The following is a 13,182-nucleotide window of genomic DNA, read 5'->3' as shown; positions in this document are numbered from 1 at the left end:
TGGGTGGGAGGGCGGGCTAGAGGGGCCGGGCTGGGGGGGCCGGGGCCGGGGGCGGGTGTCACCTTGAGGCCCTCGCGGCGCCGCTCCGCCTCCCGCCCGCTCCCGCCGCCGCCTTTTGTCTGAGCCGAGCTGGAGCCAGCGCGCCCCCCCCCCTTCCTCCCAGTGCAGCAGAGCCCCGCCCCCGGCCCCCCAAACTCCGCCTTCACCAAGCCTTCCTAATAACCACACCGCCAAAGGGGAGAAGCAACAGGGGCTCCCCGCACCCTTTCTCTCTCAGCTCTGCTCAGCACATCTTCCTTCAGCCTGCCCATTCTGGGGAGAAAGCAACCTCAACTCTCCAGCTACCCTCTTAGAAGGACCCTGGTTGGGGGTGGAGGGTGGTCAACCAGCATCCCTTTTTCATCCCTGGTTCCCTCAAGTCCTTGAGGCTGAAGGCTAGGAAGAGGAAAACGAGTCTGGAAATCCTAGGAAAAACTCTTTTTCCTAATTTGCGTGGTAAAGGGTTAAGGCAGGAGCCAGACTCCAGAGGGAAGGCGTAGACTGAAAGGGAAGACGCTGAAGCTAGCTAGATCCAAGAAGTGACTGCTAGAGGGCAGAGCCGGAGCCCATGGAAGGATCTTCCTTCTCCACAAGAGCAGCCCCAGAAAAGCAGTGAAGTACATCGAGTCCCCTAGACTGAGGTCAAGGACACCTGAGTTCCAACTCTTAATTCTGGCTCTGCCGTGACAAGGTGTGTGACCTTCGACGAGCACCTTCCCTCAGTCCTTATTAACTCCCTCATCAGTGCAGTGAAAAAGTTCACAAGGCTGCCAGGGTAGGAAGACAAAGTCACAGGCCACAGGCAAGCTGTGTGACTTGCAGGCAGCCAAGCCCTCTGTGCCACCCACCCACTGCTCCTTTCCCCTGCACTGACTAGCGTGAGAAGCTAGTTCAATCCCCAATACTAAGAGTTCCTTTGGAGCAGGAAGTGACCTTGAGGCAGTTTCGCTATCTGCTCTCTGGAGACAGGAAGTAAGCATACCCAGCTGCCCAGGTGCTCACTTGCTTGCTTGCCTCCTCTGCCTGCATCTGGAGAGCCACTCCCGCCATCCCCATTTCTGCCTCTGCCCCCGTATTCCTATTCCTCATTCCAAGAGAGTGCACATGGCTTTCTGTCGACCTTCTGCTTTGAAGTACCAGCCTGAGTGACCCTCTTTGGGTCAAAAAAAAAAAAAAAATCCGTTATTTCCATGAGCATGGCGTAGTCTCCAAAAGGGACACCTTCTCGTCCACACTCATGATCCAAGAAGGATGTCTTTTTTTTTTTTTTTTTTTTTTTTTTTTTTTTTTGTTATTTGAGACAGGGTTTCTCTGTGTAGCCTTGGCTGTCCTAGACTCACTTTGTAGACCAGGCTGGCCTCGAACTCACAGCCATCTGCCTGCCTCTGCCTCCCTTCCGAATGCTGGGATTAAAGGCGTGTGCCACCACACTCAGTTGAGGGATGTCTCTTGTTGGCTTATTCCAGTGGCACCCACCCATGCTTTTTGGAAGGGCTGCCTCACAGGCAACGCCAGCCCCTCGTTCTGATTCGAGCCTATCTCACCGCGTTCAATCCTCCCTGCACAGACTGCAAAGGGCCCTACCACCGGCCTTTCCTAACCTGCATGGGCTTACCATACTTTCCATTTGGTTATGATCTTTTTCCTGATGCCCATCCACTGTCTCTACCTCAGGGGACGTTGAGAGAGGGACAACTCCCTCTGGTCAACTTCAGAACTCCCAAGAGACCACCCCCACCCACCCCACCCCACCCCCACCCTCTGCATTCTCTGGTCATGGCCAATGTCTTTCCCTGGAAGCTCCAGGAAATGGGGCTTGAAAGGAGGGGGCAGTGAAAAGAGCCGACCACCTCCTGGTCACCATGGAAACTAGGCCTGTTTCTCTGAAGATAAGCCCAGTGCAGTGGGTGGTGGTGGGGAGCAGGGCCATCCAAGGAGAAGCAGAGGACACTAGTGGGGGGCGGCTGGGGGGCTGATAGCCCCACCTAGGAGAGGGCTGTTGTTACGAAAAGTTAGGACCTGACCACACTGCAGCCTGAGTCAAAGGCCAATGGACTTGATTTCAGATAACACTGAAGCAAGTGGGGTCCTTCTCCCCACTCCCTGTCAGAGCATAGGCGCTTGGGCTGAGGTCGTGGGTGGCTCAATGCTGACCTCATGTGGTCAATGAAGGTGTTGCCACACACCTGTTAAGGCTCAGGACCAGACACCTGGTTGGGTTGAAATGTGGTCCCTTGCACTCCCCTGAGTCAGATTCCCCCAACAATAGGATTTAGATTTTGGTAAGGGTTTTATTGAAGAAAACCTATAAAACATAGAGTTAGATCAAAAGAAGCCAGTTCTGTGTTTTTCTGACTATGGGTTCTTGGGCAAGCCAGCTGACCCCTCTTAGGTCTCAAGCAGTTTTTAACCTCTAGCTTATCTATTTGCTCTAGACTTCGAGAATGGGAGAAGTGCATACAGGAAAGCAGGTTGAAAAAGTTGGAAGTTGGGGCTGGAGAGATGGCTCAGAGGTTAAGAACACCGACTGTTCTTCCAAAGGTCCTCAGTTCAATTCCCAGCAACCACATGGTGGCTCATATCCATCTATAATGAGATCTGGTGCCCTCTTCTGGCCGGCAGGCACACATGCAGGCAAAACACTATATGGATAATAAATAAATAAATCTTAAAAATAAAATTCTAAAACAGGGCGGTGGTGGCACATGCCTTTAATCCCAGCACTCCGGAGGCAGAGGCAGGCGGATCGCTGTGAATTTGAGGCCAGCCTGGTCTACAAAGTGAGTCCAGGATAGTCAAGGCTACACAGAGAAACCCTGTCTTGAAAAACAAAAACAAAACAAAACAGCCGTGCGTGGTGGCGCATGCCTTTAATCCCAGCACTTGGGAGGCAGAGGCAGGCGGATTGCTGTGAGTTCGAGGCCAGCCTGGTCTACAACCTAAACTGTAATAGCTAGAACCTTTAAAAAGGAGTTTACTTATTTACTTATTTATTATTAAAGGCATGGCGGTGCACACCTTTAATCCTAAAGGCAAGTGGATCTCTGAGATTGAGGCCAGCCTGGTCTATAGAGTAAGTTCCAAGACACCCAGAGCTGCACAGAGAAACCTTGACCCAAAAGACTGAAATAAATAAATATAAAAAATGTATTTATTTTTATTTTATGTGTATGAGTGTTTTGTCTGTATGCGTTCACACCTAGTGTCCATGGTGGGGGGAGGGAGACAGAAGAGGATTCATATTGGGATACAGATGGTTGTTAGCCCCCTGTATGGGTGCTGGGAGCTGAGCCTGGGTCGTCTTCTAGAGCAGTAAAGTGTTTAGCTGCTGAAGCATCCTACTAGAAGGATTTTTTTTTTTAATGGCAATGGTGAAAATGATAGTAGCTTTTGGTTATGACTGTGACTGTGGTTATTGGCCTTTATCAGGATATATCAGATATAAGAACAGCTCCATATATATTTGAAAACGAGGGAGTGGTTGGATCAATCAAATAAGGTTCTGAGGGAAAGGGCAGAAGAAGAGAATGGCTTAGTGACTCCCTACCCTAGTTTCTTTCACCAGTGCTGAGGAGGCAACCAAGCTGCTGATCCCTTGATTGGTGATGGTCTTTCAAGGGCATTGCTAGCCCAAAGAAAGAGCAGCATTGAGGCTCCAGCTGAGGGTTTGCCTGTGGGCGGTGTTCTCTCAAACCCTAGCTATACTGAGGGAAAGTCGGATGGGGAGAGGAAGATGTTTCAGGGCTGAGGCTAGTGTCAGGGGCCTCCCCATGCTGGCCCCACTGTGAGGGACTCTCTGACTACTGGGGATAGTCACACACTATACCCACCAAAGGCCAGAGCAGCACCCGGTGAGGAAGAAGAAACCCGTGACCACCATGACTCGTTAGATAAGTCTGCCCCAGAAAACCCACTTCCCCAAATCATATCCTTCTGGCAAATCTGTGATCTGGGGAACTGACAGAAGATTGTCTACGAAAAGGGCTGGAAAGATGTCTCAGCGGTTAAGAGCAGTGGCCCCTTCTTCCAGAGGTCCTGGGTTCAATTCCCAGCAACCACATACTGTCTCAGAGTCATCTATAATGGGATCTGATGCTCTCTTCTGTCATGCAGGCATACATGCAGATAAAGCACTCATATACATGAATAAATAAATACATCTTTTATTTTTTTTAAAGATTTATTTATTTATTATTATGCATACAGTGCTCTGCCTCCATGTACTCCTGCAGGCCAGAAGAGGGCGTGAGATCACATTACAAATGGTTGTTAGCCACCATGTGGTTGCTGGGAAATGAACTCAGGACCTCCGGAAGAACAGTCAGTGCTCTTAACCTCTAAGCCATCTCTCCAGCCCCACATCTTTTAAAAAATAGGAGAAAGAAAGAAAATTCCCCAGGGAAAACCTGCTCCCCTAAAGATAAGGAGGTGCACTTCTTCCTACCCATACCCCTGGGCACTGATAGAGAAAGATGAAAAGGCAAGAGAAATTGAGAAAAAAGCAGAAGGTAGCAAAGCCGCTCATCTGTGATGGTTGGTCTGTCAGCTTGACACAAGCTAGAGTTATCAGAAAGGAGAGAACCTCAATAAAAATGCCTCCATAAGATCCAGCTATAAGACATTTTTTAAATTAGTGATTGATGGGGAGGGCCCACCCTCACCCTCACCCCATTATGGATGATGTCATCCCTGGACTGGTGGTCCTGGGTTCTATAAGGAAGCAGGCTGAGCAAGCCATGAGAAACAAGGCAGTAAGCAGCACCCCTCCATGGCCTCTGCATCAGCTCCTGCCTCCAGGAATCCTGCCCTGTTTGAGGTCCTGTCCTGACAGTGATAAACAGTGCTATGGAAGTGTAAGTTTAATAAACCCTTTGCTCCACAACTTGCTTTCGGGTCATGTAGCAACCTAAGCCATCTCCCCACAAAGCACCCAGTTTGGGCAGAAAACCAAAAAATACAATTTTTAAACAATTGAACAAATAAATGAATGAAGACACAGAACTAAAAGAGGGAACGAAGGAATGCATGGAATTAGTGAATGAAATGAAAAAAAAAAAAAGGAGGAAGAAGAGTGAATGAATGAATGAGCGAAACAATCAACCCAGCACTAAGACCAGTAAGAAGAGACTCCCAGCCTACGCAGGCAGCCTTCAGGGGGATTCCGGAGGGGCGGGGCTATACCCGGAAGCGCCTTCGAGGGGCGGGGCTGTGGGCGTGGTTGTGGCTGGTGGCCACTTCTCGGGCCCGGGGGCGGGGCGAGAGAGAAGACTGGACTAGGGACGGTTCAGCTGCCCAAAGCACCCGCTGCCGTGGACCTGGACGGCACTCTGCACCACTCGCGCTTCCCGTCCGCTCCCCACGCCTGCACAGCCAGGTAATGAAGCCTCTCGGAGAGGGACTCTGGTTCTGCTAGGCGGACCCACAAACCCGGAAAAGCACGCGGCACAGCTCAGAGTTAGAACCCGCTGGACCCCCGACCCCGGGCTGGCGCGGCCGGCATGTCGGATGCGCGGAAGGAGCCGGACGAGGCGGACGACAATCAGTGCGACTCCGGCATAGAGTCGCTGCGCTCTTTGCGCTCCTTGCCCGAGCCTACTGCGGCCCCAGTCTCCGGATCATCTCACAACAGCTGCCCAGAGCCTTGGAGCCATCCTCCGGAGACCGACAAGGAAGCAGGGGAGAAGGAAGATGCGGATGGAGAGCGGGCGGACTCCACCTATGCCTCCTCCTCTCTCACCGAGTCCTTGCCCTTGCTGGAGAGACCCGAAGCCGAGGACCAAAGCCCGGCCCCAGGCTCGCCGCTGCCCGCCGCGGGAGTGCTGAGCCCTCAGCAACTCGAAGCGCTTACATACATCTCTGAGGATGGAGACACGTGAGTAAACTGGTTAGGCTGAGACAGGGTGCTGCTGTAAGAGCCTCCCCAGGAGCTACTACTGGCTGAGCATCCACCACCAACCATCATCACTGAGAGGACGGACCCTCCAGGCACACGCCCTGGAAGGGCTAGCCTCCTTCTCCAAATGCCACACTTAACTTGCAGCCTGCTTTTAAGCTATGGCCAGATTCAGACCAAAAAACCAGACATTATCACGCTCTTTTGGAAGTGAACAGAGCTAGCAGGGCCCTTGGGACCTGACACCAGACAGAATCTCTAAAAACCAATGACCCACCCCTGGGAAAAGACATTACCCCCCAACCAATTCAGTGTTTGTTTTTCTTGTTGGGGGAGGGGGTGCCCCTGTTTCCTCAATATTCGGGATGCCAGTCCCTAACCAAAGGAACAGAAGACAGGTTACAGGTTGCCATTTGAGCCCAGGAAGCTTGGGTTAAGGGTACTGCTAGGGTGCCCGTTTGGGATTGGTTCCAAAAGCAGGGTGGGTGACTAGACTGGGAAATCTTGCCCCAACAAACAGAATAGGCAGTCGGCTGCCCCAGCTTACTTCCTCCTCTGCTGAGAAAAGGGAAGTGATGGCTTGGTGTCAGCCTCCTGACACCTCCTGCACCTCCTGAGCTCCCCCAAATTCTCCTCACTGTCCTGTCTTCATCTCCTGATTTTTTCCCCCATTCTTGATCCTGTTCTGTCTTCCCCTAGGCCCACCTGGAGTCATAAGTGTGTAGTAGGAGGCTTGGCCTTAGGTAGAAGAACACGTTAGCAGAGGGGGTATCTGTGCTTTGGGGACCGATAGACCAAATAGGTGCCGCTGGGGCCCAAGATGAGAGATGCTGGGATGACCTACTTTTTGGAGGTGTAGGGGTCTTGGATGGGTACTGGCAAGGAAAGCCTCCATCCTGTGAGTGGGAGATAGGAGGTAAACCTTTTGCACTTTGTGCCTGGGTCACAAACCCTTAGCCCGGAACCTCAGAGTTTTGGAAGCTCCGTGCACAACTTCCCACATTGCTCTTTGTTGCTGTTGGAAGCCTCTGAGCTCCAACCTTGAGGGGTGTGTGTGTCTCTGTGTGTGTGTGTGTGTGTGTGTGTGTGTGTGTGTGTGTGTGTTCGCGTGCGCGCACACGTAGAAGCACCAGGAGCACCCCCTCCCCTCCCAGCAGAGCTCTTTCTTCCTCTGGGGGTGACTGGACTGTGGGAAGTGTGGAAGTGGGAAAAAGGAAACGGGAGGAGGGGAGACTGAGGGAGAGAGGGAGGTGGCTGCAGGAATGCGACCCAGAGAGCAGGCCCTGCCCGAGGGGATTTCCAGAGTGGTTCCTCCCTCCCTCTCCCCCCCCCTCACTCTCTCCTGGGCTCCTTTACTGCCTGCCTACAGCCAAAGCTTACCCCCCTTCTGCCTAAGTAGCCCCCTCCCTAGCCCGCCAGGCCTTTAGCCAAGTTGCTGCAGGGCAGCTGTCCGGGTCTACACCATCTAGCCCTGGCTTTCGTTTTCCCCACCTGATACGGGGGGAAAACCCAAGACTGGAACTTCCCATCTCAGCCGCCCCAGTTGGCCCTAAGTTACAGCTCCTCATGTCACCCCCTTCCCCATCAAACGTGCTTTCTGCACCTCACCAAACTCCCCTTGGAGCTGGACCTGGGGGAGGGCTGCTGGCCAGGCCCAGTCTGGCCTGTGCAGGCTGAGGAATGGCCCTCTTGGCTCATGGGTAGGGTAATGGTTTGAGATGCTTTGCTCCCTTTCCTCCCTTGGAATGTGCAGCATTGAGTTGCTGAGGTGGTGGTGGTGGTGGTGGGGAACCCCACATCTGCCTCCTCCTGTCCTCCCTGTTGTGGGGAGGTGGGTAGCTCAGCCCTGGAAACCCCCTCTGTGTTCCTCCAGCGGCTTTCAGTTTAGCTGTGAGCTGCAGCTGGCCTGGCAAAGCCCTGGGGGCAGAAAGGGAGCTGGGTGTGGGCAAGTTGGACAGGAAGGTCCTTGTCCTGTCAGCGCCCTGCCCACATGCCCACCCAGCCAAGGCCCTCCACACGTCCAGCCATCAGAGCCTGGAGCTCCCACCTCCAGAATCCTGGCTTCCCGTGCCAACCAACCCCTCACTTCCTGGCCCAGACTCTCACTTCCTGCACTTGCTTGCCTATGGGTAGCTAGTTAAAGATGATGCATTCATTCTAACCCCAAGACCCCAGCTTCCCCTGGGCTCTGACCCTAGCCCCCCTCTCTTGCTCCAGGCTACTCCATCTGGCAGTAATTCATGAAGCCCCATCAGTGCTGTCCTGTTGCTTGGCTTTCCTGCCCCAGGAAGTTCTGGACATTCAGAACAACCTTTACCAGGTGAGGAGAGAGAAGGCTGTGCCTTAGATACCTGTTTGTGGTTACCATCCCCAGCAGCCAAACCAGAGGCTAGGAAGCCATCTGCCAGACACAGCGCCAGAAGCCGCAACACAAGGTCGCACGAGCAAGACGTTGCATCCTCTGCCCACGAGGTGCCCACAGACTTTGTCACCAACACCTGTCATACAGCACAAAGATGACAATCTTACTGAAGCCCATGCCAGCCTCAGTGGGGTCTGGTGTCTTTGTGGGACAGGCAAGGAAGGCTGGGTATAAGAGATGAGCCTTAAAGAAAGGAATTGTCAGGGAGATGTCCCTGCCTCCTCTTGTCTTCCCTCCCCTCCCCCAGCTCCTGCAGACCAACCCTTGAGGATAACACAGATCTCTCCAGAGGACAAAGGACTAAGAGAGCAGGGCACTGTTTCCCTCACCCTACTTCCAGAATTGGGGTCCCAAGCATTGGGATGGGACTTGGGAGTAATTTCACAGAAAACCCAGTTAACAGCTACTTTCAGAGGCTGCAACACGTTAGAGGTGGTTGTATTCTCCCCTCCCCTGTTCTCAGAGGCAGGAGGCTGCAGCAGTGGTGCTGTGACCCTGTGACCCTCTGTGCTTACAGACAGCACTCCATCTGGCCGTTCATCTGGACCAGCCAGATGTAGTTCGGGCACTGGTGCTGAAGGGAGCCAGCCGAATACTACAGGACCAACATGGTGACACAGCCCTGCATGTAGCCTGTCAGCGCCAGAATCTGGCCTGCGCATGCTGCCTGTTGGAGGAGCAGCCAGAGCCAGGCAGAGAGCCATCTCATCCGCTGGACCTCCAACTGAAGAACTGGCAAGGTGCAAGTAGCCCCAGGACCTGAGGGATCAACGAGGGGGTAAAGACAGGGACCCCCAAGTGCCAGGGGAGTAAGACTCCTACCCTGCCTGTTGCTCTCCCCGCAGTCTGAGCACATGAGCACTAAGTGACGGAGTGGATGATCTGTTCCAGGATGTACCCAGGGCCTGCAGTGTGATGAGACAGGGTTTCTTTTGTAATCCTGGCTGTCCTGGACTCATTTCATTATATAGACCAGGCTGGCCTCGAACTCACAGCGATCCGCTTGCCTCTGCCTCCAGAGCGCTGGGATTACACATGTGGGCCACCACACCCGGCTGTGTTGACAATCTTTTTTTTTGTTTTGTTTTGTTTTGTTTTGTTTTGTTTTTTGAGACAGGGTTTCTCTGTGTAGCCTTGGCCATCCTGGACTCACTTTGTAGACCAGGCTGGCCTCGAACTCACAGCAATCTACCTGCCTCTGCCTCCCGAGTGTTGGGATTAAAGGCGTGCGCCACCACGCCCGGCTGTGTTAACAATCTAAATCCTGCCCTAAAGACAGTTAATTTAGTAGCAATTAGATGAACAAATGAGCTCACTTTCTGTGGGCCACACATTGTCCTAGGGGCAGAAGCGAGGAAGAGTGTGAGTCAGGTAATAAACATGCAATGTGAATTATTACATGTGTTTAAAGGAAGCAAGTGTTATGGTGATGTAGCCAAAGGAGGAGCCAGGGTGTAGCACGGTGCGGGCTGGGCGGCTTTTTTGTTTTGTTTTTTTTGTTTTTTGGTAGGTGGGTCAGGGAAGCCCTCAGAGTCAGGAACCTTTGCACAGAGACTTGAAAGCGGCAAAGGATGTAAGTTTGAATCTAAATCGCTATGACAAGCAGGGTTAGAGAAAGGAAGGCAGTTTCTAGACCAGAAGGGAGATAGCAAAATAAAGTAAAATAAAAGCCACAGGGCAAATAGAAAGAATTGACCTTAGGATAGAGGCAGGGCCATGAGGCTCCCCAGACAGCTCTGAGATGCCTCACCTGGGCTTGAAAGCAGGTAAAAGTCTACAGTTAGCAGAGGTGGGCATGTACATTGGAAGAATGTGTGTGTTCGGGACTGTTACTGGGCAGCCTGGTCATTGAAGCGTCAAAGTTTCAATAACATGACTGAAAAAGTGGAAACTTTGAGTTCCTTTCCTCTCAGACTTCTGAGGGTTTTTTTTTTTAAGGGGGACCGGAGATTGTATTTTAACAGTCCTGTGATTAGAGGCATTGAGTAGGCAGGGGTCCCTTGAGGCTAAAGGGCAGGGTAGTCCCTAAAGAAAAGGCTCAGTAGACACCAACAGCAGTCCCCACCCTCCCCCACCCCAGGTCTGGCCTGTCTGCACATCGCCACATTGCAGAGGAACCAACCACTCATAGAACTGCTGCTTCAGAATGGAGCTGACATCGATGCGCAGGTGAGGCTACCAATCAGGGGGCCACCTGGTCCACCACCTGCCACCATCTGGCCTAGCTGGTCCCCTGCCAGTGTTCAAGCATGTTGACACCCCCTCTCCAGAGCACAGGCTCAGGCTCAGCATACTCTCTCTCTCTGTATTCCTCTCCAGGAGGGCACCAGTGGAAAGACCGCACTGCACCTGGCCGTGGAAACCCAGGAGCGCAGCCTGGTGCAGTTCCTGCTCCAGGCTGGTGCCCGGGTAGATGCCCGCATGCTGAATGGATGCACACCTTTGCACCTGGCAGCTGGCCGGGGCCTCAACAGCATCTCATCCACTCTGTGTGAGGCTGGTGCCGACTCCCTGCTTCTGAATGTGGAAAACGAGACCCCGCAGGACCTGGCTGAGGATGTAAGAGATGTGTACTCTGCCTTGCAGAGCCTCCCGCCCATAGCAGAGTTAGGCACTTTTATTAGGCAAAGGGCGCTCACCAGGTAGCAGTGCTGGGGTCAGGTTGGGGTTGTAACTCAGCTGACAGAGCACTTGCCAGGCAGGTAAGAGGCCCTAGGTCCAACACCCCACAGCACATAAAGTGGCAAATACTTGTTATTCAAGCACTTGGGAAATGGAGGCGGGAGAATATCATCTGTATAGTAAGTTCAAGGCCAGCCTAAGTTACATGAGTTCCCCCCTCAACCCCTCTTACCCCCCTAAAACTGCTGGGGCAAGAACTACTTCTTACCAGCTGTGACATCTTGGGCTGTATTTGCCCCTCAGCCGGTTTCCCAAGCTTGTCTGGCTCAAAGAGTGCAAACATGGACTCTGACAGGAGTGAATCAGTGAGGCTAACCAGATGGCAATGTCCTGGTGAGGCCCATGAGAACCCACAGAACCATGTCCCAGCAGGCGGCTGCCTTTGGTGTCAGCAAATGTCAGCAGCACGCAGATAGCTGGTATGTTCAGATCTTAGACTTTTTTAAGAGGCAAAACTCAGCCCAGTAATGGCACACACCTGTAAGCTCAGCACTTGGGAGATAGAGGCAGGCGGATCTCTGTAAGTTCCAGCCTGGTCTACAAAGCGAGCTCAAGATGGCCAAGGCTATACAGAGAAACTGTCTTGAAAAACCAAAAAATAAAAGAGGCAAAACTCACATTTTCTATACATATAATAATCCGGGTCACGGTGGTGCACGCCTTTAATCCCAGCACTAGGGGAGGCAGAGGCAGATGGATCTCTGTGAGTTCGAGGCCAGCCTGGTTTGCAAAGAGAGTCCAGGACAGCCAGAGCTACACAGAGAGACCCTGTCTCAGAAGGAAAAAAAAGTGTGTGTTTGTGTGTATTCAGCCATGTGTGCTGGTACATGCCTTTAATCCCAGCACTTGGAAAGCAAAGGCAGGTTGATCTCTGTGAGTTTGAGGCCAGCTTGGACTACGTACTGAGTTCCAGGACAGCAAGAGCTACATAATGAGACCCTGTCTCAAAAAACAAACAAGAAAAAAAATATTGAAAACATTTCATGCTAACCCTTCCACACCCACAACAACTGCAACAACAACAAATTAGGCAGTGGACTGGGTGAGCTCGAAGGTCACTCCTAGCTCAGATAGTCTGCGTGGTTTGTTCCAGATCTTGTCTAGAGCTTTGGGTCTCTGCCATGCCCAGGTCACTCACTTTCTGGGACATTGGTATGACTGATTTCCGCTTGGGTCTTCAGCTCTGGTGGGAGGGGAGCTACGTAGCAGCTTCCCAAGTCCCCACTACTGTCTCTCATGACATTAACTCGGTTTCTCTCCGTTCTCTTTCTCAGCTCCTTTATTTGCCCTTCGATGACCTGAAAATCTCTGGAAAGCCACTGCTGTGTACTGATTGAAGCCAGGACCCAGGACGAGCCCCTACCTCTTCCTACCAGGAAGCTGGAGCCACAGTCGCTGCTGCTGTTGGGGCCCAAGCAATGTGCCCTTACGCTGAGGCCAGAGCCTTGGGGGGGTGTAGTCCTAAACTGAGATAAAAAGGATTGCAAATGAAGAGGAGCCTGTCTGGAAGGAAGAGGTTCCCAGGTGGACTGGATAGAGATTTTTGAAAGACCCTCCAAGCCCCCTGGGTATTCTGAATGAAGCCTCCTTGCTTCTGTTGAAGATGGCGGCGTGGGCTGAAATTGCCAACCACCAGGAAAACAGGGATGAGCAAACCAGACCCTGTGTCTTACCTAAGCCACCTTTGTGTTGGAGCCTTCTCTGTGGCAGGCAAGATAGGTCTGGTGGCAGTGGTCCTGGAAAACATACTTTCTAAAGACTTCATACATAAGGCTCCAAACTGAGGCTTTGTGAAGAGATAATTCTGTAATATAACACTAAATGGAGGAGAGACTTTAAGAAAAAAAGTTTTCCTTCTATGCTTGTATGCGTAGGCAGGCCTGAACTGTGACCCGGAAGTAAAGGCAGGAAGGAGGAACTGGGCCCTGAGCAAGAGGAGTAGGGCCCTGCTGGGTAAGGTGGGAGAACGGAGAGCTCTCAGGCCCGTTTCCTGCCACATCGCCTTCCTCTGGGTTCCCAGGGATGGAGAGTGAGAAGGAGTATGGAGACACATGTCCCTGCAGAAGCCTGGGCACGTTGAGCATAAGAGACCTGCACCTCTACTTTTTTCTCCCCTTTGGTTCCACATACTGAGGGCCCAGCTAGG

The 13,182-nt window shown here is 52.4% G+C and overlaps 1 protein-coding gene across 1 annotated transcript; it reads left to right on the top strand.

Annotated features, from left to right (window-relative positions):
* The first annotated feature begins 5,295 nt into the window (after positions 1–5,295).
* On the top strand, positions 5,296–12,698 carry Nfkbie (NFKB inhibitor epsilon). Its single transcript, XM_051152908.1, has 6 exons — positions 5,296–5,911; positions 8,150–8,252; positions 8,872–9,094; positions 10,435–10,523; positions 10,674–10,913; positions 12,311–12,698. Exons 1-6 carry the CDS (start codon positions 5,538–5,540, stop codon positions 12,371–12,373), a joined length of 1,092 nt encoding a protein of 363 aa, XP_051008865.1. The 5' UTR covers positions 5,296–5,537; the 3' UTR covers positions 12,374–12,698.
* Positions 12,699–13,182: the final 484 nt, after the last annotated feature.

This window comes from Acomys russatus, chromosome 11 (assembly GCF_903995435.1).
Source record: "Acomys russatus chromosome 11, mAcoRus1.1, whole genome shotgun sequence".
NCBI lineage: Eukaryota > Metazoa > Chordata > Mammalia > Rodentia > Muridae > Acomys > Acomys russatus.
Note: the sequence above shows the minus strand (reverse complement) of the source record. Positions and strands in the feature narration are given on the sequence as shown.

Bases quoted from the DNA above. Each gene is read 5' to 3' on its own strand.
- Nfkbie (XM_051152908.1), top strand. From the start codon at position 5,538: ATGTCGGATGCGCGGAAGGAGCCGGACGAGGCGGACGACAATCAGTGC. The intron at 9,095-10,434 runs GTGCAAGTAGCC...CCCCCACCCCAG, and splicing joins CCAACTGAAGAACTGGCAAG to GTCTGGCCTGTCTGCACATC. The intron at 10,914-12,310 runs GTAAGAGATGTG...TCTCTTTCTCAG, and splicing joins CGCAGGACCTGGCTGAGGAT to CTCCTTTATTTGCCCTTCGA.